This window comes from Eupeodes corollae, chromosome 1, assembly GCF_945859685.1.
Source record: "Eupeodes corollae chromosome 1, idEupCoro1.1, whole genome shotgun sequence".
NCBI lineage: Eukaryota > Metazoa > Arthropoda > Insecta > Diptera > Syrphidae > Eupeodes > Eupeodes corollae.
In genome coordinates this window covers 198,163,538-198,187,170 of record NC_079147.1, presented here as the reverse complement: position 1 = coordinate 198,187,170, position 23,633 = coordinate 198,163,538, and the positions used below count along the sequence as shown (strand labels likewise).

Genomic DNA, 23,633 nt, shown 5'->3' with positions numbered 1-23,633 from the left:
GATTAATGTATGTGCTCAGAATTGGAGAGCGTGCCTTCAATACCTGCCACAGGAATTTTTAAATTCTTAAAATAGAATAAAATATCAATAAAAAGTGTGAGTGCGATGATCACAACGTTTAAGGACTAGTATTAAAGCTGAGATCGATCATTTTGTGTGAAACTACTTTTTTAATTGAACTATTATTACGGACAAATAAACGTAACAACAATGAATATAAAAATAGAAGATAAACGATAAAATCATATTTGGGAGGAAAATTTAATTTTTTTAAAAAGGACCTGGCACCTTTTTCAAATAAATTTAACCCTTTCACCAATTAAATTCAAACATTTAAAATTATTTTTACCTGCGATATATAGGAGCTATGTGGCAAGTATTGCATTTGTAAACAAATCCGAACTCGAGGTTTCAGTCAAACATGACATTAGGATGGTAGAGAAGTCGGAAAAATGAGTACCGCTGACTCCGTCCCTTAGTCAGTCTGTATGTCCTTTTGTAGCACACACTATTGGATCAATTAAGTTTAAACTTGTAAATTAAGGTTTTAAGCAGATTCGTTTTAGGCGTTTTCTAAAAGCAAATTTTTGGGTCAAAAATCGAAAATTTGAAATATGTTTGTTGAAGGGTACCCCCATATAACCGTTATTTTGTTTTGAATTTGTCTCAAGAACTAATGAACCGATTTCAGCACAAGGACTTATGCTGTACTATAATCAAATTAAATGAAAAGCTTCAAAAAATGTGTGTGTGTAGGGCCGGATTGAGGGGAGGGCAACCGGGGCGGAAGCCTCGGGGCTTCCACATACAGGGGGCCCCCACAATAGAGACTTCCAAAAATGTTTGTTTCAAACTCCAACTAGTAAACACTAGTAAACATCTTTTCCTTTGATACGTATTTTTTTATGTTTGGTCCTTTACCTTTACCTACAGCCTACAGTACTTTGTACACGCATGATTATTTTATTATCAAAAAATCAAATGGGGTGGCGCAACAGTCCGTTGTGAACCAGGGCCTAGTGACTTACAACTCTCAACCATTCCTGTGTGCGAGTACTGTTGTCAGGAATGGAAGGGACCTACAATTTAAGGCCGAATCCGAACGGCTAATTTGAGAAAGCACTTTTTCATGACAAGAATTACTCTTGAAGGAATTGTCAATTCCTCGCAAGAGGCAGTACCCGCGAAAATTAATTTTTTAAATTAAGGTGGCACAGGCAGGGATTGAACCCAAGACCCCTTGCATGACAGTCCAACGCACTAACCATCATGCCACGGGTATTATTTTATTATATTAATCTTAAATAACAGAAATCATTGATCTATATTTGTTCACTCCAACCAGGCAATCAGTGAAATTACTATTATTTAATACGACAAATAGTTTTCAAGATAAACGAAAAACCCAAAAAACCGTATGTTTCTCTTCACTGCCGTTAGAGTTATTTTATAAACTATAACAAAAACAAAAAAAATCATATAAGCTTTTTTATAAAATTTAATGAGCTTTAATTTTGTGCAACAAAAGTTTTTGATACGACAAATAGTTTTCGAAATAAACGTGAAAAACTGAAACAATCTCCATTTTTCTCTTAACTGCCGCTTGAGCTTACGTCAGATTCTTGGGGACTTTTTTTAGGTCATCACCAGATATCTCTTAGTAAGTGTGCCGAGTTTCAAAACTTTTGGATTTTTTTTTAAGGTGAAAACCTTCATTAACTGCACTACCAGCTTTTTTCGTTTTTTATATGACGTTATTTTTCAAACCCTTAGGTTTTTTGGAAAACCCAAATATGGAATGAAAGAGGTATGTTTTAAGATTGCATTGCAAAAACTATGTTGGATTAAGTATGTAGATAAATACAAGTTTTATGGCGTTTTTTCCCAAGAAGGTCATAAAAAGTACCTTTTTTGTATCACATGGATAGAGACAATATATAAATTTACATGTGAGATCCTTTAAAGTAAAGAAAATGAAAAAAATCGTAGGGTAAATACTGGTTTTATTGAGTGGATTGTAATAATTTTTACTAATGTGTGCTGCCTCCTGCTTTCTTAATTACTTCAAATAATCTGTGGTGTATGGATTCGTAGAGTGCTATCAGATATTAGAACGAAGTTTGGGCCATGGACCGTTTTATGGCTTCAATAATCTCTTCGGTATTTTCGCATTGCCGTCCTTTTTTGTAGATTTATCTTGAAAGCCATCATCACACGTTTTCCATGACGTTCAGGAGAATAAGCGGGTCATGGTAATAGGTTCACATTTTGCCTTTGTAGTCCGTTCGGAATGTATTGGTGCATTATCTTGTTGGAAAGTCCATCGTTGTCCACCAAATAATTCAGAAAACTGAGAAAAACATTGTTCCAGTATCGATGTGTAAGTGATTGAAAGCATTTAAGAGATTTAAATATCCAGCTCACCTTCCAGTAATAGGTGATTACTTCCCATACTATTACACCACCTCATTTTCTATGCCTTTTTTTCAAGATAGAATTCTTCCTTTCTTAAATAATGTAAAAAGTAGCTATGTATATCCATCAGGGCCGTCCAAATTAAATTTGTTTTCATCGAAAAAGACGAGGGTATGCCAAACTCAATTCCACCTAATGTGATTTGTTGAAAAATTAAGGCGTTGGCTCAAGCTCGCAGACTCAAAGAAAAAAATCGTATATGGTCTGCCTTTTGTATCACCCAAGCAACAGTCGATCTTCTAGCATTTACCCCAGCTTCTGCCTTGATTTTACTAATGGAAAGCCGTGAATTTCAAGCAGCTCTCACTATCGCCCACCTTTTGAAATGGTGTGGCTTTCTTGACTCTTGAGCGGATGGCTTGAATGTCGAGCTCTTTAAAGCAGGTAGAGATAAGTTGGTTGGGAGCATGCACCAATTTATCTGTAAGATATGGATGAATGGTAACTCAGTACTGTTTGCCCGATCGTGAAAAAAGGAGACCCTCTAAACTACAACAACTATAGAGGAATCAGTCTACTTAACATCTTCTCTGCCGTAATATGTGAACGCCTTAAGCCCATCGTCAACAACGTAAAGGGTCCTTATCAGTGTGGTTTTAGACCAGGAAAGTCCACAGTCGATCAAATATTCACATTACGGCAGATCCTGGAAAAACCCCAAGAACACCAAATCGACACCCACCATCTTTTCATCGATTTCAAGGCCGTATATGATTCATCTACAGGGACGAGCTTTATAGAGCCATGTCTAGTTTTGGCATCCCTGCCAAACTCGTCCGTTTGTGCATGATGACCATAGAGAATTCACGCTGCTCCATAAAGGTTGAAAACAACTTAACAGAATCTTTCGATGTCCAAAAAGGTTTTAGACAAGGTGATGCGCTGTCATGCGATTTTTTTAACATCGTGCTTGAAAGAATAGTGCAGAGCTCACACGTCAACACTAGAGGCATTATCTTTCAAAAGTCTGTCCAATTACTAGCATATGCTGATGACATTGACATAATCGGAAGAACTCAGCGTGTTGTCAATGAGGCTTTTGTGAGTATTGAGGCAGAGACAGCAAAAATGGGTTTAACTACCTTGAGGTAGTTGTATACAACAATTGAACTTCTTCTAATTTAGCTGGCTATAAAACGGATGGTTTTTTCGAGATCCCGGTAAGCTTGAATTTGGGCTATTTCCTCCTTGGTTCCACCTTTACCTCTACCCATAAATCTTGATTATAAAATTAATAGTCGTACAAAGCTCCCAAACAATCAGAGTATCCTTTTATCTGATTTAAAGCACGATAATGGTAAATTTATAACTTGTCCCTATCCATGTGTCATACAAAAATGTGTACTTTTTCTGACCTTCTTCGGAAAACACCCATAAAACTTGAATTTATCAACTTAATCCAACATATTTTTTGCAATTTAAACTTAAAACATAATTCAATCATTCAACATTTGTGTTGTTCTAAAAACCTAAGGGTTTAAAAAATATCGGAAAATAAAAAACGTAGAAAAGCTTATCCCTATCCATGACATAAAGTGTATGTTTAAGTGAATGGCGCGCATTGCTCCAAGGAATATAATATTGTGTAATTTTCATTAGATTAGTGTAAAAATATATACATACATATATAAAAAGAGGCTGGGATGCGACCAACACTAATAACTTCCCATCAAAGCCTGTCAATTTGTCTTGCTTACAAGTTTGAAGGTTTTCTTGTTGTGTTAAAAAAGTTAACAGTTGAATCATTCTTAAACATTTTAAAATTACCAACAATATTTTTCATATAAAGAAATAGTTAAATTTAAAAATCTAGTCTTGTTAAAACATTTTTAGTCGAAAACAAATTCTTACCAATTTTAGTAGCATTTCTTAAATTTTTACAAAACCGAACCGAACATCAATTTTTACCAAATTTGCGTACTATTTTTTTAGATTTTTTTTTATCAAAAAACGGACTGTTGGATTTTTATAAAAAAAAAACTAGGGAATATCCAAAACAATATTTTCTGTGAAATAAAAATAGTTTGAAGACAATATTTTTAATTTTAGTTTTTATTTTTTGTTAAAAAAATGTCAATTATATTTTTCTTAAAATTATAAATTAAAATTAATTGGAAGCCGTTATCTCAAATTTTTCAAAAGATATGTTAGTCCAAATTCAATTTTTATCAAATTTTGTTAAATTTTGTAGGTTTTTAGTTTTTTGTAAAAAAAAATGTCTGTTTGATTTGTTTCGAAATTTTACCAAATTTTAAAAACGTTATTTTTCGTTGCACAAAATTGTTTTTGAGATGAACTCCTTTTTTATTCGTTTAATTTTCGAGGTAACACATTTTTTCTGTTTTTTTATTTGGTATCACGTTACAGTTTATAATATAAAATTTAATTCAAGTCTCTACCGTCATTGGTTCGTGAGATATTTAAGGTTAACCAAAATGTTCACCTTTTTTTTAAACTGCTATGGCAAAAAAAACCACCCACGCAATTTTCTTGACAGCCCTTTCTGCATCTTTCTGCCTTATTATCTGTATAAAAAAATTAAATTGAAGCCGATATCTCTACTGGTTATTGAGCTATGGAAGACGAAAAAACGTCGCGAACGTACGAACGTGAGGACGTACACAAGCACGCATAGACGTCTTTTTAAAAATCTTATATTTCGACTCTAGGGACCTTGAAACGACGAGAAATGTCAAAATTTTTAATTCGACAAATCGGACCCATTACCATAACTTCCTATGAGAAGTTAATAATGTACATATATACATTTTTCTAATGCACCTTGAAACATTTCGGCACCTGAGTTCTATCTTGTTCAATAGACCATTTTTAACGAAATTGAGTTATAAATGCGGTTTTAATAATTCGGGGGTACTCTTTTAAATGGCGCAAACCGTTTTGTTCTATCTCATTTTTTGTTCAATGTCTAAACCACTTTTCTGACCATTTTAAATATCACTTTTGTTCAATAAACCACTAATCATTCTTTTTTATCATATCGAACAATTCATAGTACAATCTTTAAAATCAAATCTTCTTATTTCTTTCTTCTTCAATATGCACATTTATGAATTTCTTTTCTGAATAAATTTTTTTTTCGCAGCCGAAAGCAAATGTTTCGAGTTACTTTTATAGGCGTAAATTTGCTGTATATAATTTGACAGGATTTTGACAAAATAATAAAACCACCTACTAGGGAATTTGGCACCAAAGGTTAGCGGCCGGTCTGGGATTGACATAGCATCTGGCCTCACTATTATTTTGAAAAAAGTTCTGGAAGATCAGATGCTTGCATTCCGCAAAGTAAAAACAGAATGTAATACCAGTATTGAGACAAGTACACACAAGTATTCTGAACGACTGAACCAGGTCATTCGCAAGTGCAAGAAGTGGATGCTGTGCACAATGGAATCGAAAAATACTTAAAGGACTTGGAATTTTACAGCAATGTTTCTTTGATAAGGATTCTGAACGGAATGAACTACAGCAAAATCAATCTTAAGGTTTCGCAGCTTAAGAAAAAAGATTTTTTGAATTTTAATAAAGCTAGCCTGGATCCTAAAATGGTACATTTCAAAGATTGCAGACAAATTGAATATAGAAGCAATGAAATTCTTTCCTTGTATTATAAGACAAAACATAGTGAGGATTTTCAAACGGTTAGAATCGCTAAATCTATGAGAGGCTCAAAGTGTTATATCCTTCCTACTGTCGTACAAAGTATTTTCAACATAAAGCTAACAAGGGAAAAGAAAAAAGACATTCAATCAATGTTACCGTTCTTGCCTAACATACAAGATCAAAGTTTTTATGAAAACGTAATAACAAACCATTAAATGAAATGTAATTATTAACCCTGGATTATAGATCCAAATCTATCCTAAAGTCAATTTTATTTAGAACATCCGTAGAAATAAAATACAAATTTCACCTCTAAATGCTTAAAAGCTCCTCAAACTAAATTTAAAACATATCTAATCGTTTAGAAGTGAAATTAATGTTTTATTTCTACGGATGTTTTTGTTAAAGTCGACTTAAACATTCAGTTCTATTATTTGTTTTTATATTATCGCCTTAAGCTAATAATAATTTTTATATTTAAAACGAAACAAAATACTGTGAACGAACAAACTGTTAAAAATGAATTAAAGAAAGTTTCTTATTTTTATTTATATTATTTTTAAAAATAAAATATAATTTATATTTTTTTTTAATGAATACAATGAAGCTATGTTTTTATTAAGTTAATATAATAAAACATAAAAGTATAAAAGAATTTCTCCTTTATTTTTTGTTAAAAAAAAAATAAATTATTCAAAACTTGAATTGTTTTTAAGACAAAATTGTCAAGGCTTTCAGAAAAACATCACTTCCAAAAATAAATTTGGTAAAATAAACAAAAGTTTTCGATCTTGACTTTAAAAATCGATTTCCCAACATTTTGAAAAACGGACATAGAACAAGATAGAACTCAGGTGACGATTTGCAAGGAAATCAGAAAATATTTAAGGGCACTATGATTCTGTTGACTGGTGACTTTCAATAAGCTTTGACGATTATACCACGTCTCATCACTGCAACCGAATTAATTGGACTTTCATTAACCACAAACATTCATGTGCAAATACAAAACTGTGCCTCTCCTGCAAAATTTTCAAAACAGTTGTTGCAAATCGGTAATTGAATAATGCCACTTGATGTTGAAAGTAGAATTACAACTATCAGTAATTTTTATTTTGATGTCAATTCAAGAAAAAAATTGATTCAAAGTTTTTTTTCCAAACATAAAGAAAATTTATGATTAGTATAAAACTGTTTTCGAACACACCGCAACAATTTTGGGCGAGAGAAATACATAATTCTCTGCATACAAATCAAGTGACATCACAACAAATCAAACGATGTAGTTAATTACCAGCCAGAAGTTTTAAATTCCTCAGATTTACAAGGACTGCCACCAAATTACTTAGCGCACAGTTGTAATTCTGTTCATAAACGTTTCAGAGCATATGTTAGGCAGGGCATGGGCAATAATGTCTGAAATTACGAGCTCAACCTCGCCTTTTTTAATTGGCCAGTTTATATTTCTAAGACCTCCTATTCTTTAAAACATAAAACAACTTTTCTTATACAAATTTCTAGTTTTTACTTTCAAAACTTTGAGGATATATTTTCTATCGCAGCGTTCTTGTAGAAAGAGTAGAAATACCCAACTCGCCGACTAGAAATATAAACTGGCCAAATGTGTTGAAAAATCTATTAAATACTTTAAAATTCTTTAAAGACATGTAGGGGACAAGGACAAGGTACCTCGCTTTGCTGGAACTTAAGTTCTCTATACATTCTCCCAATCACATTTAGAAACAAATCAGGGCCAAAAAATCCCTACACTTTATCATCTTTTCTTTAAATAACTTTAAATATTTTGTCGTTGGTTATATTAACACTCTAAGAAAAAAATTTAGTGTTAGATGAATTATAATTATTTATTTAACTTAATTATTTACGTTTTACTACTTCGTAGTCACAAAAAAGCATTATTTTTAGTCAAACATTGATACAATCTGGTTTTCAAATATTCCTTCTTTTTCTTCACATCTCGTCCATCTCTAAATCATCTGCAATTTTATTACGAAGTCAAGGTACTCCTCTGGTGAAAATTTAAGTAAAACTAATGACCTAGATGAGCTCTTCGAATAGATTAGTCTTCAAAAGTCTAACGGGCAAATCCTAATCTCTCGAAAACACTTCCACTTTTATTACTCGGAGTCTTTTTACGTGGCAATGGAGAGGAGGAACCGGTCGCTGTTGAATTTGCTGATTTAGAACTACTCGCCAGGCTAACTCGCCCAATGCGATTTGCTAGTTTTGAAAGCCCACTGCCTACGGGATTGGTTCCCAATCGGCTGTAGACTGGTTTTTCTGATCTGAGGAGTTCGTCGGATTTCATACGAATTGCTTGAGCTTTATTGGGACTAATTTTGTTCTGCTGCGGGGATAGTTTCAGTTTGACGGGTTTGGCGGTGCGATGGATTCTATCGGCTGTATGGAGAGGGGGACTATTAGTTCAACGGTCAGGAGAAGGATATCACAAAAATATTACCATGCATCCCAGAACCCATTCGAGACTTTATGTTGGATGTAGTAGTCAATCGGTTTTTGGACTTTCCCTTGATGCTAACCACACGAGGGGCAATCTCACGAACCTCAGCTTCGGATGCAAACGACACAATCTTGTCGCCGCTTGTGTCCATTCTCATATCATCGTCCGAGTCATAGGAGTTATCTGAATCTAATTTGATGGGAACTTTCTTAACCAGGAGTACTTTCTGTGAAGACGATGAAGACTTTGAGATGGATTTGACTACGCCAGAGGAACTCTGCAAAATCAGACAAACTTATAATTAATACTTGACGGAAAGATAAACATTTCAAACTTACAGATTTTGACGACTTTTTGAGGATTGGCTTAATTTGCTGATCCGAAGACGGAACCTCAATTATATCAGGGTCTGATTTGCCTCCTAGGCGGGAGAATATCGACGACGACGATGACGCGGTGAAGGGTTTGCTTCCAACTCCTGTGATTCTAATCTTTTGATCGATCAAAGGTTTTTTCTTGTTTGGTTTAGTCAGGTCTTCGAACTCAATGTTGTGCGTGCTCCGGGAAAGGCGTTCAAAGACTCGGGGTTTCACTGTAGTTTCTTTGTCCGAATAGAGCATCGCTTTCTTGGCGAGTATCTCTTTGCTACGTTCAGTTGTGCCAGAGGGCAATTTGATTTTGTATTTACCTTCGTGTTCTGGCAAAACTCGTCGTGGAACTTTGGGCAGGGGAAGTACTGAATTGGTTGATAATGTCGATTTATCTGGGGAAGAAATAAATTCTTGATTACTTAATAAAGGTTCTCTGGGTCTCCTTACGATTTTTGTTATTTTCTATGGTCTTTACATCTCGAGCAATGGGATTTGCGACTACAGTCGCCACTGGCAAGGGATTCTCTGAACTGAGGACTTTCTCTCGAGCTGTTTGCTCACTCACATGTTTGGAATGCCTACAAATAGATCACCCAATTTAATCTTCATCTATTTATAGACATTTTTTCGACTTGGCTTACCTCAGAATGGCTATAATATCACCCATCAGTGTGATTCCCATCTCTCGCAGGTATTCCTTGTTTAAATCTGTCAGCATATCTAATTGAATGCGATTCACTACGAATAAATGTGCATACATTCCAGCTGACCCACCTGGAACACCAGCTGCTTTGAAAAAGTTGAGCCATTGTGCTAAAAATATTTAAAAAAGAAAACGATAGAAAACTTATTTCTTGTCGTGGGTGGATGGATGCGCCATACTTGCATTGGTAACAGACATAGTTTTAGCTATGGATGTGATGGGTTATGCAATTCTTATAAAACAAATGTTATTTAATATAAAACTAGGTGTTGAATGAATCTCAATGCGGATGAGGATTATTTATGGATGGATAGAAAAAATGATTTATAATTTACTATGGAACGCGGTTAAAAAAACAAACATCCGCCATTTGTAAGAAATAATTTTGACAGTAGTTTAGTTGAAGATGAAGTTGGATTTTGTGTGAGGGTTTTTGTTGTCATCTGAAGGCGGGCGTTATTGGTGGCCGTGTTCAGGGAAATTGCATAATTGAGAGCGTTTAGTGATTTACTGAAAGCGTTCAGAGTGTTTTATACGAATATTAACAATGATATCTCTAAAGTCTTTAAGTCATAAAAACAAATATTTTCTTTTTCGGACTCAACCCTACTTTTTTGTATTTCGTTTTTTTGAATTGATAGCACGGGGAACTAACAGCTAGGTATATAAGGGGAGGGCATGCTGCTCCCTGCAACTCCCCTACATGGGATCACTATAGGATTCGGGGTGGGTGCGAGTTCGGGTATAAGCAAAGCACTTTTTGCATTTGAGCACTAAAATCAAAGAAATCTTTTTTTCCATGATTTGTCTAGATCTCCCTTTACATTTCCAGACCTCCCTTGATTTTTTTGACCTCTCTAATATTGTCAGACCTCCCATGACATTTCCAGACCTCCCTTGATTTTTCCAGACCTCCCTTGATTTTTGTAGAACTCCCTGGATTTTTCTAGACCTCCCTTGAAATCTCCAGATCTCCCTTGGTATTTCTAGACGTCCCTCTGAAATCTCCCTTTGAAATTTTTTTTCAATTATCAAACCCTGAATTGTAACTGCAAATATAGGTTCAGAAGTCAGAACAGGTGGAACTTAAGTTTGTATCAGACCTCTCGCGGAATAAAAGTGACGTTAGCTCGGTCACATTATGTTAGTTTTGTCGGTAAAAACGTATACCAAGACAATGTTATTTAAAAATTTAATTTCAATCATCATTTAAACAAATTTCAAATATAATTTAATTATTTTTAATACATAGATTTACCTGTTGCAGAGTTGGCTACTTTAATATATTTCATCAAAATATTTGATTTTCAAATAATATAATGCAATACCACCCTTGAAAAAATTGGTTAACAATTCATCTGAATGCGATACTTTTTAGTTACATAACTGCCCGCTCTGTGTCACCGTGTTCGCTTAGTTTCCAAAACAAATCAGCTGTCATTTCTTTACTTCTATTGCATTCGAACAAGAAATGTGCGTGATTTCTTGACTTTATTTCAAGAAGTCTCAATTAATTATCCCGAATTCCTAGATAAACTTTCTCTAATGTCTGGTTTTAATTTACTTAGTGAGCAAGGCCTTCGTTTAGATGGTCGCCGACCACATGAACTGCGTAGAATCAAATGTAAACTCGGTGTTTTCTCTCAGCCAGATGGAAGTGCTTACATCGAACAGGGAAACACAAAAGTTCTAGCCGCTGTTTATGGTCCACATCAGGTGAGTTTTCATTAACAAAAATTTAGAAAAAAAAACTCCTCAAGACAACCACTCCTTTACTTTTAGGCTTCATCAAAAAAAAGCAGCCATGAAGAAGTCAGCGTCAATTGCCAGTACAGCATGGCTACATTTTCTACTGCAGAACGAAAGAACCGTCCTCGTGGTGATCGAAAATCCCAAGAAATTACTCTCCATCTGCAGCAGGCTCTGAAGGCCGCCATAAAGACTGAGCTGTACCCACGATCCCAAATCGATGTCTTCATCGAGGTCCTTCAATCTGATGGAGCCAACTACGCTGTCTCAGTGAATGCAGCAACTCTGGCACTTGTCGACGCCGGCATTTGTCTTAAAGAGTATGTGTGTGCATGCACAGCGTCACTGAGCAAAGAAAACATACCCTTGACAGATGTCTCGAATGTGGAGGAACTTTCGGGTGGCCCTACTTTGTCGGTGGCATCACTTCCCAGTTCCAATAAGATCGCCTTCATGGACATGTCACAGCGTTTCCACCTTGACAACCTGCCAATTGTCATCGAACAGGCTCTCGGTGGTTGTCGGGAGATTCAAGCAATCCTAGAAAAGGAAGTGAGAAAGCATCTGACCCAAATAGGATCAGCTGGCGATTGGAGTAATGTTGCAAAGTGAATTCAGTTTTATTTCTTTTTATTTTCTGCTTCTAATAAATCATTCGATTCCACATTGGAAATCATTTCGAGGAGTTTTGTTTTTCTATTCTCCCTGGCAAGTCTTTCAATCAGGGATTCTAGGTGTTGGTTGCCCTTAAAGTATTCGGCCATATTGTGCACAGTACCTCCCTGGATCCTATGGTCGGTGATGCGATCCTGGGCAAAGTTGTAAGTTCGAATTTTTTCGTTGCGGTTCAACGATCCAACTTGGGATTTTCTAGTAGCACTCTTGCTGTTCTCACTCTCTTCAAGTTTCTTTTGCAACAACTTGGCTTGCAAACGAGCTATGGCGATTTCTCGATTTTTCAGTTGTGATCGTTCGCTCTGGGCTTCAACAGCGATTCCTGTTGGAATGTGAACAATTCGGACAGCTGAATCGGTTGTGTTAACGTGTTGTCCACCAGCGCCACTAGCCCGCTTCGTTTCGATTTTCAGGTCTTTTTCGTTGATGGTGCAATCAATATCGTCAGGCCGAGGGATAACTGCAATCGATGCAGTGCTCGTGTGGACCCTTCCGGCTTTCTCTGTTGCGGGGATGCGTTGGACACGGTGTACTCCTGCTTCGTACTTGAGAAAATCGTAGGCATCTTCTCCGTGGACAATGAGATTGGCATGACGAAGACCTAGTGGAAAAAACATCCTCATCAAATTCAATCCCTTTTTTGGTTGTAAAAACACTATTACCTCCTATATCCGTTCGATCCTCTTCAAGAGGTTCCACATCCCACCCTTTGTAGTGCATAAAATTCCAGTAAGTATCTAAGAGTTCTCCGGCGAAGAGCATAGCTTCTTGGCCTCCAGCACCGGCATTTACTTCGAAGATTAGTGACGAATAACTTTCGTCATCGGCTAAGGTTAACATTTGCTGGAAGAGTTGTTCTTCGGTTTTGCTCAGAAGATCCGCATATACCTTGGACCACATAATTATGAGAAGTCAATTTAAACAATACTGTGATTTCTTACCTGATTCTCTTCCTTAATTAGCTGCCTCATGTCCTCATCTTTTTCATTTTTCATATCATCAAGGGAAGTTATATTTCCCAGGAGGACATTACGCTGCTCAATTGACCGAACGATTTCTGAAATCTTATTCATTCTTTGAAAATCTTCATTATTTACACGAAGGTCGTAAAACTCTTTACGAATATTTTCCAAAAATGTTTTCACTTTCAAATCTTGAAACGAAATATCTGCCGAGTATTTTTGGCTCGAGACCGAGATACACCGTTTGTCAAGTTTGGAAAATATCTGCACTAGTAGTGGACGTTGTTGGGTGATTATTTTACGCAGAAACATTTTCATATAAATTATTTTTGTATTTAAAATTTAGAAAGTTTTGTAAAATAAAATAAAATATGTTAAATAATTAAGCAAACTATGACATTTTACAGTACAGACAGCGAATATAGGGTTTGTTCGATTTGTTATTTTTTGACAATGCGAAGAATTTGAAGTTTTGTCATTTTCTTGGTTGCATACAAAAATTTAAAATGTTTTTTTTTTTTTAAGTTTGTACTTCAACCTGTGTTTTTCATTATTTGTTGGTTTTCGTAATATATTGAGAATGAATCATTTAAAAAACTGCAATGCGGAAAGTGAAGCCTTTATTTCACATGCCTACATTTTTTTTGCGGAGACTTCTTTTAACGTTTCATCTCGCTCAGATTTTTTTTATTTTTGAAGTTTCTGCTTAACCTCTTTATCTTTGCTTAGCGATCAAATTGGAATCGAAGTAAAATGATGGTTTAAATCTTGTGTTCGATGGGCTATCCTGGATATGTGGAAAAATCCGCACATACCTGATACCTTTTTGAACAAATTGGTATGTCTTGCCAGGGGTATTGGTTTCAATCCCTGTCTATGCAACCTTAAGTTTTTTTCACCGGTTATTGCGTCTTGCGAGAAATTGACAAATCCTTCGATTGTAATTCTTGTCATGAAAAGTGCAAATAAGACCTTTGAATGCGCCTTCAAAAAGTAAGTGCTCTACATTCCTGACAAAACAAATTTTACACAGGAATGGTTGTGAGTTTTAAGTCACTGGGCCCTAGTTCCCAACGGATTGTTCAGACACATAATTTATTTATTTTTAAATTGAGATAGCTTCCAAAAAATTAAAAACAACTTTAAGCTGTTCACAAAAAGCAGACAAATATTTAGATTTTGAGGTTCAAAACTATTGTAAAATAAACCCAGTCACCCTGATTTACAATGTTCAAATATTCAACTATTTCAAAAATAGGGATTGTCTTTCGGATCACTTATGGCAATATGACAACATATGACAAGATTTACTTTTTTGCTTTGAAAATCCATGTAAATCTTTGTTAAAGAGCTAACGTTAAAAAATCGATTTTTACTTAGATTTTTTTGGTTGAACGTGGAAGCTCAAACATTAGGGACATTCACTAAGCTAGTGGCTTCGTAGTCAAGGGAATCTTATTAACTAAATGCAACTACAAAAGTAGTTAAAATTTCCCCTACGACGTAGTGTACAAATTTCGGCTTCAAAGTTAGTGGCTTTGACGTTTCAAACTCAGCTGCTCGGTAAGGGCACAAGAATTCAAAATGAAATGAATCTTTCGGCATTTAAATACAAATATAAATCAATCATATTATATCTTCTATTTGGTTTTATTGAATTCAAAATGGAAGACTATTTAAAGTTCGGAAAACACAAATGTTTCTTATTTTATATATTTGTATTTGTCATTAATATGACAGTTCCGGATTGACTATCTTTGTAGTGCAATTTGGCATTCACAAAGCTAGTTGAGTTTTGACTACGTAGCCACTAGCTTTGTAAATTCACCCATTTTCATAGTAAATGGAACAGGATTGCAAATAATGTTAGGTCTTTGTGCCAAAAGAATTTTAATAACATTTTGTTCTTGGTCAATATTACCGACCCTTGGGCGTCAAACCTTTTTTTGGATTTTATGAGATTCCAAATAAAAAGAAGTGTTTGGTACTTTTGCCCAATAAAAAAAAGCAATAATATCAAATATCGCTCAGAAGAAAGTACCATAGTCCAAAACCAATGACATTACCCAAATCATTTTTAAAGTACCATGACGCCTAAATTGCTAATTGAAATATCATCCAAAACATGTCCTGTGTTTCAATATTTGGGCATTCTGACAAAATGTTTGTTTATTTTGGGCACTACGAAAATTTGAGTTTTAACATCAAACGAAAGAAATGTCAAATCGCTGTTTGCGAAATTTGCTAAATAAAAATTTTGGGCGCCATGTCATTTCTAAATTTGGGCATTACGACATTAAAAGTTGGTTTGGTTGATATGACATTTTATGATTTGGGTTTTATGTCGTTGGGTGATAAGACATTAGAGAAGATAAAAATCATTATCTTTTACAATTAAAAATTCTTTTGGGCAGAATGAAAACTAGAATTTTGAAAATTTAAAATTGATTTGGGCGTGATGACATTCACGTTGTTTTCTTTTTTATCTTCTTGTGATTTGTGAACAATTTTGGGCTTTATGACATTTTAGTATTTGGGTGTTATGTTTTTGGGCGAAACGACGTAAAGCTATTGATAATGAATATATATTTTTTAAAAACTGATACATGGACATTTTAATGTGGCAGAATTTCGACTTTTTCTTTTTCTTAGTTTCATAAGGCCTTAAACACCCTTAAATTTCATTTAAAGTAAACACTCACAAATTTCCTATCGGCGAATATACTTGAGTGGTGAAAAAAGCAATGTGCAGATTCATACGACATAAGGGACACCAAGGAAAGGGAAGTTTCTATAGTAACTAATTGGCCAGATGTCACAAAATCTGGTCGAGAAATATCGCCCAAACTGTCAAGTCAAAATAACAACTAATCATGATTTATTACTCTATAATTTATTTTTCTATTTGATGTTACGTGTAAAATTGTTTCTTGTCAAATTGGAAAAGAAATTAGTAATATTTAATTACAGTACAAAATACAAATCGTGTTGGACTATGAGCTTGCTTAAGAGGTAGACTATAATATTTTTGGTCATTCTTGCTCAACTGAAAGTAGTAGTTATTGAATTAAAGTTCCATGTTTTAAATTTATGAAACTACTTGAAAAACTAACTAGCTGCCTATGTCAAAATTCAAATTCAAATAATTCAGTTGACTGCAAATGAAGCCCCTAATGTGGTCTGAACCTGCTTAATATCACGGATTGTTCTACAAAAACAATTTCTGGAAGGTTTATGACTTGCCAAAAATGATAGATCCAGATTAGTAGTAGTAAATTTTATTGAGTATTATTTTTTCATTTACATTTGACACTTAGAATTATTATATAAACACAGAAAGTAATATTGCCGACTAAGAATTGGCCAAGCTAAACAATTCCCTAATTTTTGATATTTGTAAACAAACAGAAAGATATTAAAGAACAATGCCTTGATTGATTTTGAAAATGCGTCCACTCAACAATTCGACAAACTATCAAACAACTTAACCTATAAAATAAAAGGAGGATAGAAGTAGGAAAGAAGAGGAAAGAGATAACAATGTTTAAATAAAAAGAAAGAGGGCAGAAGGCCTAGTATGAAGAGAGCTTACAAATAATATAAAGTACTTAATATCTATTTAACAGCAAGGTATGAAGAAACAAAAGAGCCGTTGTACATTAATTTATCACATCAGTTTCGTATTTTATATCCTTAATTAATAGAGTATATACATTTTATGCTAAGTAAGTCTTTTAGTTAAATTGTTAATACCGGGTAGTAAGGGTTGAACCACTTAGCCTCTATAATTGTTAATGGAGCATATCGTATAAAAGGGGGAAAGAAATTTAGTTTCATCATATTGTATAAGAGAAGCTTTATTGGAGTCCTCCGAAAGTATGCAGACAGGAGACAAGTAGTAAAGGTCATTAATAGATCTGCTAAAGTTCCCCTCGAAGATGCTTCAGATGACAGGGTTAGCATGATGCTGTAAGTTAACGATTCTTTTTTTGCTAACAAAGACAGGTAATGAAGTAATGGAACTATTCCAGATTCTTCATACATATATGCTTCTATTACTAACCCATTTTCCTGAGGGTTTACGCTTTTTGGATATACAACTACGAATAACGCTTCTTTTGATTTTTTGTAACACAGAGGCCACATTGGAGTTATTTGAAACCAGAGATTAAATTACCTTCAATGCAAAGATTTAGTTGACAGCTTTCACGAACAGCCAGATAGTGTCCTCTTGCTGAGTCATTACGGAAGCAGATGATCTCGCACTTATTAAAACTTAAATGGATTCCCCATTTTTTGTATATTAAGATATGGCTACATATGTCCAGGTGGGATTTAATTTATTTGAGCTTCGTGAAGACGCTCGTGAGAACTGTATATGTGAGTGTCATCTGCGTATAAAGCTGCTGAGAATCATTATGTTGAATTGAGAAATCATGTAAATAAAAGGATGGATCCTTGGGGGACCCCTGAAAGAATAGGAATTAAAGAGGAGTATTTCTTTTCAAAAAAGGCTGAAAGTCTGCGATTTGTCAAAAAGCTTTGGATAATTTTAATGAAAAATGGAGGAAACTGAAGTTGATTTAATTTCAAAAGAAAGCCATCATACCGTAAGATTACTAATCACTCTATCATGGAAAGCCAGAAGAGCATGTTCCGTGGAGTGGCCACGATTGAAGCCAAACTGTTGGATTTGAGTGAGTTCTTGAGGAAAGAACGATTGAATTTTAATTAGTAAAATTTTTTTCGAGAATTTTGATGAGGTTGGAAAGAAAGGCGATGGGGCGAAAGTTGCTTAAGGCGCTAGAAGTATTGTTTTTCCTGATAGGAATAAGTTTGCCTTTTTTCCAGGATAGGGGGAAATAGCAATTGTTTATACAGTTGTTAGCTTAAGGTATATGATATTGTGCTAAGATTTCTTTGGCTTTTCTTATGACAAAATTTGAGATGTTGTCAGGAACCGCTGATTTTTTATTATTTAGTGAAGACATTATGGACTCAACTAGAGTTGCAGATGCAAAAAATTCGTTAGATATATCACTTGACAGATTCTCTAGTGAAAAAGAAGTGATAGTCAGAGCATGGTTCCAAGCTGTAAAAGCACCGATAAAGGTTGTTACCAGAAGCGAGTTTTCAACATCGACGGAAGTCGCTCTCAAAGAGTACAATTCAGCATAGCAGTCTTCAAATGACTTTATTTTATCAGCAGATGAGTTGAACACTCAATCACCTAAAGTTAGCGTCACAGAATTGTCCCACTACTCTTAGTCTTTCAACCCGTTATCCGATTAATAACCTTAAACACGTTAACTGAAGGCTTTATGTAGACTATTTAACTGTGCTCTGAAACTTTCGTTAACTTCAATTCTAACTCTTTCTTTGATGAATTCATTTCAGCCTTTTTTCCAGTTCTTTTTTGTTTTATATAAATTAAAGGTATCATTTGCGATGTTAAAATGATTGGGATGTAGGGTTTTTGTCTTGCTGAACACTTTAATGCAGTCTGTTAAGATGTTAGAGAGAGAATTGATATGAATCTCGATTTCATCATTTGACAAGTTCGGATCACATGGAATTGGTAAGTTGTTTAACTTAGACCCAAGACTTAGTTTAGGTTTATTATGTATTGGTTTATATCGTTGATTACTTTCGGAGTTGCCGGAAAAGGACAATTATTTCGCAGCTGAATAAAAACTAGGAAGTGTTCAGAAATTAGATCCAAAGTAAGACATGCAATATTATTACCGGCACGGAGATTTGAAGAAATCTATGTGCGAACCCTAAGTGGGGCGGGTAGAGTAGAGTATCAGGTCAAAGTCAAGAAAATGATTGTGTAGATATTAACTTTAAGTTGGTCTTGGAATCACCCCATAAGGTGTGTCGAGAATTAAAGTCACCTCCAATTATGTAGTCAAAACTAAGAAGGCAGGATAGAAGATCATCAAGTGCTGGAACCAAACTTAAACCGACGCTACACGGAATATAAATAGAAATTATTGCTAAAATTTTAGTTGAGTAAGATGATTTTAAAGGCATTGAAGCTATGGTGGCTGAAATGATATTATTAGAGAAAAAAACTTGCGAAAATTGAATAGAATTTTTAAGAAGGATGCCCGTTTCCCTACCTGGGAGTAGGCTGTAGGAAGAGTGTCCTTTAGAAGGAGATCTAATTCAATTTGTTTGTCACGTGAAAAGGAATTGATATTTGCAGTGATAAGGTTTATATTCATGGTGAAGGGGGTGTAAGGGATGCTTTAAAGCAAAGATAAGCGCCAGGTTTCTGGTTAGCATCTAGTTTGTTGTAAGTTGGACAAAATTCCCTGAATTTGGCAGTTAATTGGTTTGTTGGTAAATCAAACAGTTTGTTGGACTCTTCAATAAAATCCGATATATCACCCCTCCGGAATGGAAGTAAGCTGTAAAAAAGCAGGGGTATGCATAGCTTTGCCTCCTCTTGCTGCATCGGCATATGAGAAGGATTGGTTACGAACTAAGTTGACCTGGTTCATTACTGAGCTTCTTAAGCCAGCCTTATTTACTTTAATAGCCGTCAAGACTCTTTATTTTTGTTTTAAATATTCCACCCGACTATAGCAGCCTTTATAACTGGTGGGATGACCCGTCATCCCGCAGTCCACTCATGAAGCAATCGAGGTCTCACTCTAAAGGCCCCAATTCACACTTTCCCACTTCGTGAAAAACGCGTCAATTCACATATTACTGCAAATGAGCAGTATGCTCCCATGTGTCCAAATCTTTGGCACCTGTAACATTGCCGGGTCGCAGAACTATTGACTGAATCCCATTTAATTCTGTGTCTGAGAAGCCCTTTTAAGCTTTTAATTTTAGAAACACTTTCCCTGTCTTCCAAGACCCAAAGGAAGAGATCTAAGGGAATCTCATTTTCTCTAGACCACTTGGTCTCAAAGTTTTTTTCCACCACCAACAGAGAGAAACCCAATCTAAGCAGCTCTTTATGTACCTCCTCGGGAGAAAAATTGCCGCTGAGTACCTTAAGTACTAAATTAAATTTTGTATGCTCCTTAGGAGTAAAAGAAAAAGCCTCAATATTACATTTCTTGAAATGCTCAATGATAAAACCATGAAGATCAACCCCTCTTACAAACATTTTAAGACGGCAAAAACCTTTAGTTACAAATTTAATGTTATATAAGTTAAACTTTGACTTACTTAACATTTCCATTATAGTTTTAGCCGTCACTCCCTTTGTAAAGATTGGAGGGCACCAGGAAACCTGCATCTGCTTTCTGTTGATTGATATTGCTGTTGTTAGATTTACTGGAACTCACACCATCCTTGATTACAATGGCCATGTTGCCATCCTGATTTGATTTGGAAGTATTCTGTACCGTTTCATTTTCTGAATTGTCCAGAGGAGCATAATAGTTGCGTTCTTAGTTGCTTTAATTGCCCTTTTTTTTGCATCCCTATCGGTATAATTTTGGCGCCTCTTTCGCTCTAAAACTTGCCTGTACATTTCTTTATCATTTTCCAATTGATTGCACAACGTTTCTTCCGTGCCACATGCAATATTGTTGTTTGCATTCATTTGTCTGTTTACAGACAGCCCGTTGTGGACACAGTTACTAAGAGGCAATTGTAAGCTACCTCGCTACTTCTTGTAGGTTGCCAAAACACTGGTGTTCATCTCCATCTCGCTCTCACCTGATACATTTGCGACGGGTGAAGAATTCTATCTTTGAATTTATCCGGCGAAACCGGTGCTCTTAAACCTTTTTAAACATATAATTGAGTTATCGATTTTTCTGAAGTTACAAATACACTTTACTTAATCACACAAAAGTATTGTTGTAAAATGTTAAAAGATTTATTTTTAAATGTGAAATAACTCCCAATGAATTGCTCTTAATGTTGGTATAATCTTAAATTAAAGTATAATATTCGTTCCTAAATTTTTACAGTTTCCGTAGTGTAGTGGTTATCACGTGTGCTTCACACGCACAAGGTCCCCGGTTCGAACCCGGGCGGAAACAGACATGCGATGAAATCTTTTTTCCAATTTTTTTAATATTGCAAGAATTTTAAAACTGAATACGTAAGACCTGATTACTTTTAAGGCGAATTTTATTAAAGATGATGGACTTAATATTTGATTGAAACATGTTCTTAATTATGGACAAAAAACCATTTTTGGATATTTTGTAAGTATATTTTAAAATCTAATTTAGTTAAATAAAATATTTGTATTAATCAATTAACCCAGTTTCTACTTGAAATGCTGGTAGTCCAATTTCAAAAACTGGATATGTCATTCCTGTTCGTCTTGCAATCACCGCAGCAGTTTCGTCTGAATTATTCCGAGCTTGAGCATCGATATTTCTATCCAGCAGAAGTGTCATTGCTGTATTGCGACAATTGGAAACTGTTGCAGCAACATGAAGTGGAGTCTGTAAGCCATCTGATTTGGCATTAACATCAGCTCCATGCTGAAGAAGCAATGCAGCACATTCAGCGTTGCTCCATTTACAAGCCGAATGCAGTGGAGTCCATTTCAATTCAGTTTGGGCATTCAAATTGGCATTGTATTGAAGCAAGAGTTTGGCAATGTCAACGAAATTATTGTAACAAGCTCTGAAAATTGAAACAAAAACACAGACAGGTAGGTAATGAATGAAGCTATGTATGTAGGTACTTTCATTCATATTTTTGTACCTATGCAAAGGAGTATATCCATCCTCATCGACTGCATTTACTGTTTCCGGATTAAGTTCAAGAATTTCACGAACTTTGTCTATCTGACCTTCATTAACTGACCATAATATCAATCGTTCTAAGCTTGCTAAAAACATTAAAATATTTGTTTTTTCATTGAACTAAGAATTCTAATTTCTGGATTATTTATTTGAAAGCAAAATTTACCTTGAGGATCTTTGTCCTCTTCGATTAGGTCATTCTCATCGTCCCAGCCGCTGACAAACATTCCCGGCTTAACATCTGCATATTGGAGTTTCTCCATTTGAGATTTTTCCTCGTCCGAATCGTAGTCAGTCATTTTGTTTGTTTGATTTTGATAATTTACTTGAATGGAATTGATTTTTGTGTAATAATTAAACAAATAAAACTTGTTGTTTCTCGGTATTATTGTTGAGAATCTCAAGAACTGTCAAAGTCAAACTAAAATATGGAAAGAAGAACAAAAAAGAAAGAAGCTGATTGGATTAAGGGTAGCTTTGCACTGGGTATGTTTTGCTTTTGTCATATATCCACACATAATCCACAAAGTATATATTAAGATCAGAATCTAATTGAAAACTATTTGACCTATTAATATAAGGAAAAAGGTAAATGAAAATGATATATGAAAGCTATTATAGTATAAGGCCTGATGCAAAAGTCAAATTATTTTATTTCCCGTTTAGCTGGTTAAGAAATGTTGAATCGTAGTTTAAGTATAAATATTTACTTATAACCTACTAAAACAATATTGAACCATTGTTTTATATCAATCTTTACATTCAAGAGTAGAAATAGATATGGACTGCTAGTAGCCAACTTCACGTGTCATCTATTCCTCAACGTTACTTGCCTTTCTGCAAAGCGAGCCATGCATGACAGAGCCAAAGATCCAATTGGGCCCGAGCCGATCCAACATCGATCGTCTGTGTGAAAACAGGGATGGCTCGGTTTAGTTCTGCGAATACATTTGGATTTTGCAGCAAGTCAAAAATCAAGTTCGGTTCTACCGTGTATGGTAAATCAAAGGACTAAGTAGTCTTTTTTCTGTCTGCTTACACAGTCTTATCTCGCCATCTAACAATAACATAATTATCTGAGTCCATCTGATACAAAAGTTTAAGGAAACATATTATATATATGTATCTCTTTCCCTCTCACAAGTTTCGTAATTTTATGATATTTTTCTCGACAAAAGGCTTTTTCTTTTTATTCAGATATAGATATATGTATTTTTGTATGGTCTAAATGAAAAATATAAAAATACTGAATCTTTAAAAATGGTTGTGGCTAGGTTGTTTAAGCCCTGCACATTTGAACAGGGCCCACTCTGTCGTGTTGTCCACCCTAAGTTCAGCAGAAATATGGAGACACTTTTGAAATTATTTTGTATTTTGTTTATTATTTAAAACTACATAATAACAAATGTCTTTAGTTTCTTTGACAAAACAAAATTAATTATAATTTTCAAAAATTATTTATATTTTTTTCCACCAAACCCAATAAAAAAACTACACGAACCAAGCCACTAGAATACAAAAATTGATGATTTCATGAATTTATATGAGCTGCGTGTTATTATAGTCAATGACATATGTATATGACATCCTGAGAAAATAGATCAAAGATATACAACTTTTAAACAAATTTCTTTTTCTCCTTATATTTACTAGCTTTTCAGACAGCATCTGTCATTTTTTTACAATAAAAACTCCTTATGAAATACCCATTATCATGAAAACTAAATTATACGTTCTTTCACTTGATCCAGATAGAAACCATAGAGGAAATATATTATCTAGAGTCCCGACCGGTACCCGTCCTACCTGAAACACCCTCAAATTTTATTCGAGGTGAACTCTCCCAAATTTGAGGTGAAC

The 23,633-nt window shown here is 34.8% G+C and overlaps 4 protein-coding genes and 1 non-coding gene across 5 annotated transcripts; 2 read left to right on the top strand and 3 right to left on the bottom strand.

Moving 5' to 3' along the window:
- Nucleotides 1-7,942: 7,942 nt before the first annotated feature.
- LOC129938604 (uncharacterized protein C19orf47) lies at nucleotides 7,943-10,049 on the bottom strand. Its single transcript, XM_056046266.1, has 6 exons — nucleotides 9,832-10,049; nucleotides 9,591-9,762; nucleotides 9,397-9,527; nucleotides 8,917-9,341; nucleotides 8,579-8,855; nucleotides 7,943-8,517 (listed from the first exon to the last, which is right to left on the bottom strand). Exons 1-6 carry the CDS (start codon nucleotides 9,848-9,850, stop codon nucleotides 8,192-8,194), a joined length of 1,350 nt encoding a protein of 449 aa, XP_055902241.1. The 5' UTR covers nucleotides 9,851-10,049; the 3' UTR covers nucleotides 7,943-8,191.
- Nucleotides 10,050-11,101: 1,052 nt separating this feature from the next.
- Nucleotides 11,102-12,083, top strand: LOC129941250 (exosome complex component RRP41). Its single transcript, XM_056049834.1, has 2 exons — nucleotides 11,102-11,368; nucleotides 11,435-12,083. Exons 1-2 carry the CDS (start codon nucleotides 11,198-11,200, stop codon nucleotides 12,011-12,013), a joined length of 750 nt encoding a protein of 249 aa, XP_055905809.1. The 5' UTR covers nucleotides 11,102-11,197; the 3' UTR covers nucleotides 12,014-12,083.
- Nucleotides 12,015-13,451, bottom strand: LOC129941249 (peptide chain release factor 1-like, mitochondrial). Its single transcript, XM_056049833.1, has 3 exons — nucleotides 13,018-13,451; nucleotides 12,739-12,964; nucleotides 12,015-12,677 (listed from the first exon to the last, which is right to left on the bottom strand). The coding sequence occupies exons 1-3, from the start codon at nucleotides 13,354-13,356 to the stop codon at nucleotides 12,022-12,024; spliced, it is 1,221 nt and encodes a 406-aa protein (XP_055905808.1). The 5' UTR covers nucleotides 13,357-13,451; the 3' UTR covers nucleotides 12,015-12,021.
- Nucleotides 13,452-20,980: 7,529 nt separating this feature from the next.
- Nucleotides 20,981-21,053, top strand: Trnav-cac (transfer RNA valine (anticodon CAC)). The gene has a single exon. It is a non-coding gene; the product is annotated as a tRNA-Val (tRNA).
- A 73-nt stretch (nucleotides 21,054-21,126) lies between these two features.
- Nucleotides 21,127-22,199, bottom strand: LOC129939594 (ankyrin repeat domain-containing protein 49). Its single transcript, XM_056047667.1, has 3 exons — nucleotides 21,940-22,199; nucleotides 21,733-21,859; nucleotides 21,127-21,651 (listed from the first exon to the last, which is right to left on the bottom strand). Exons 1-3 carry the CDS (start codon nucleotides 22,070-22,072, stop codon nucleotides 21,267-21,269), a joined length of 645 nt encoding a protein of 214 aa, XP_055903642.1. The 5' UTR covers nucleotides 22,073-22,199; the 3' UTR covers nucleotides 21,127-21,266.
- Nucleotides 22,200-23,633: the final 1,434 nt, after the last annotated feature.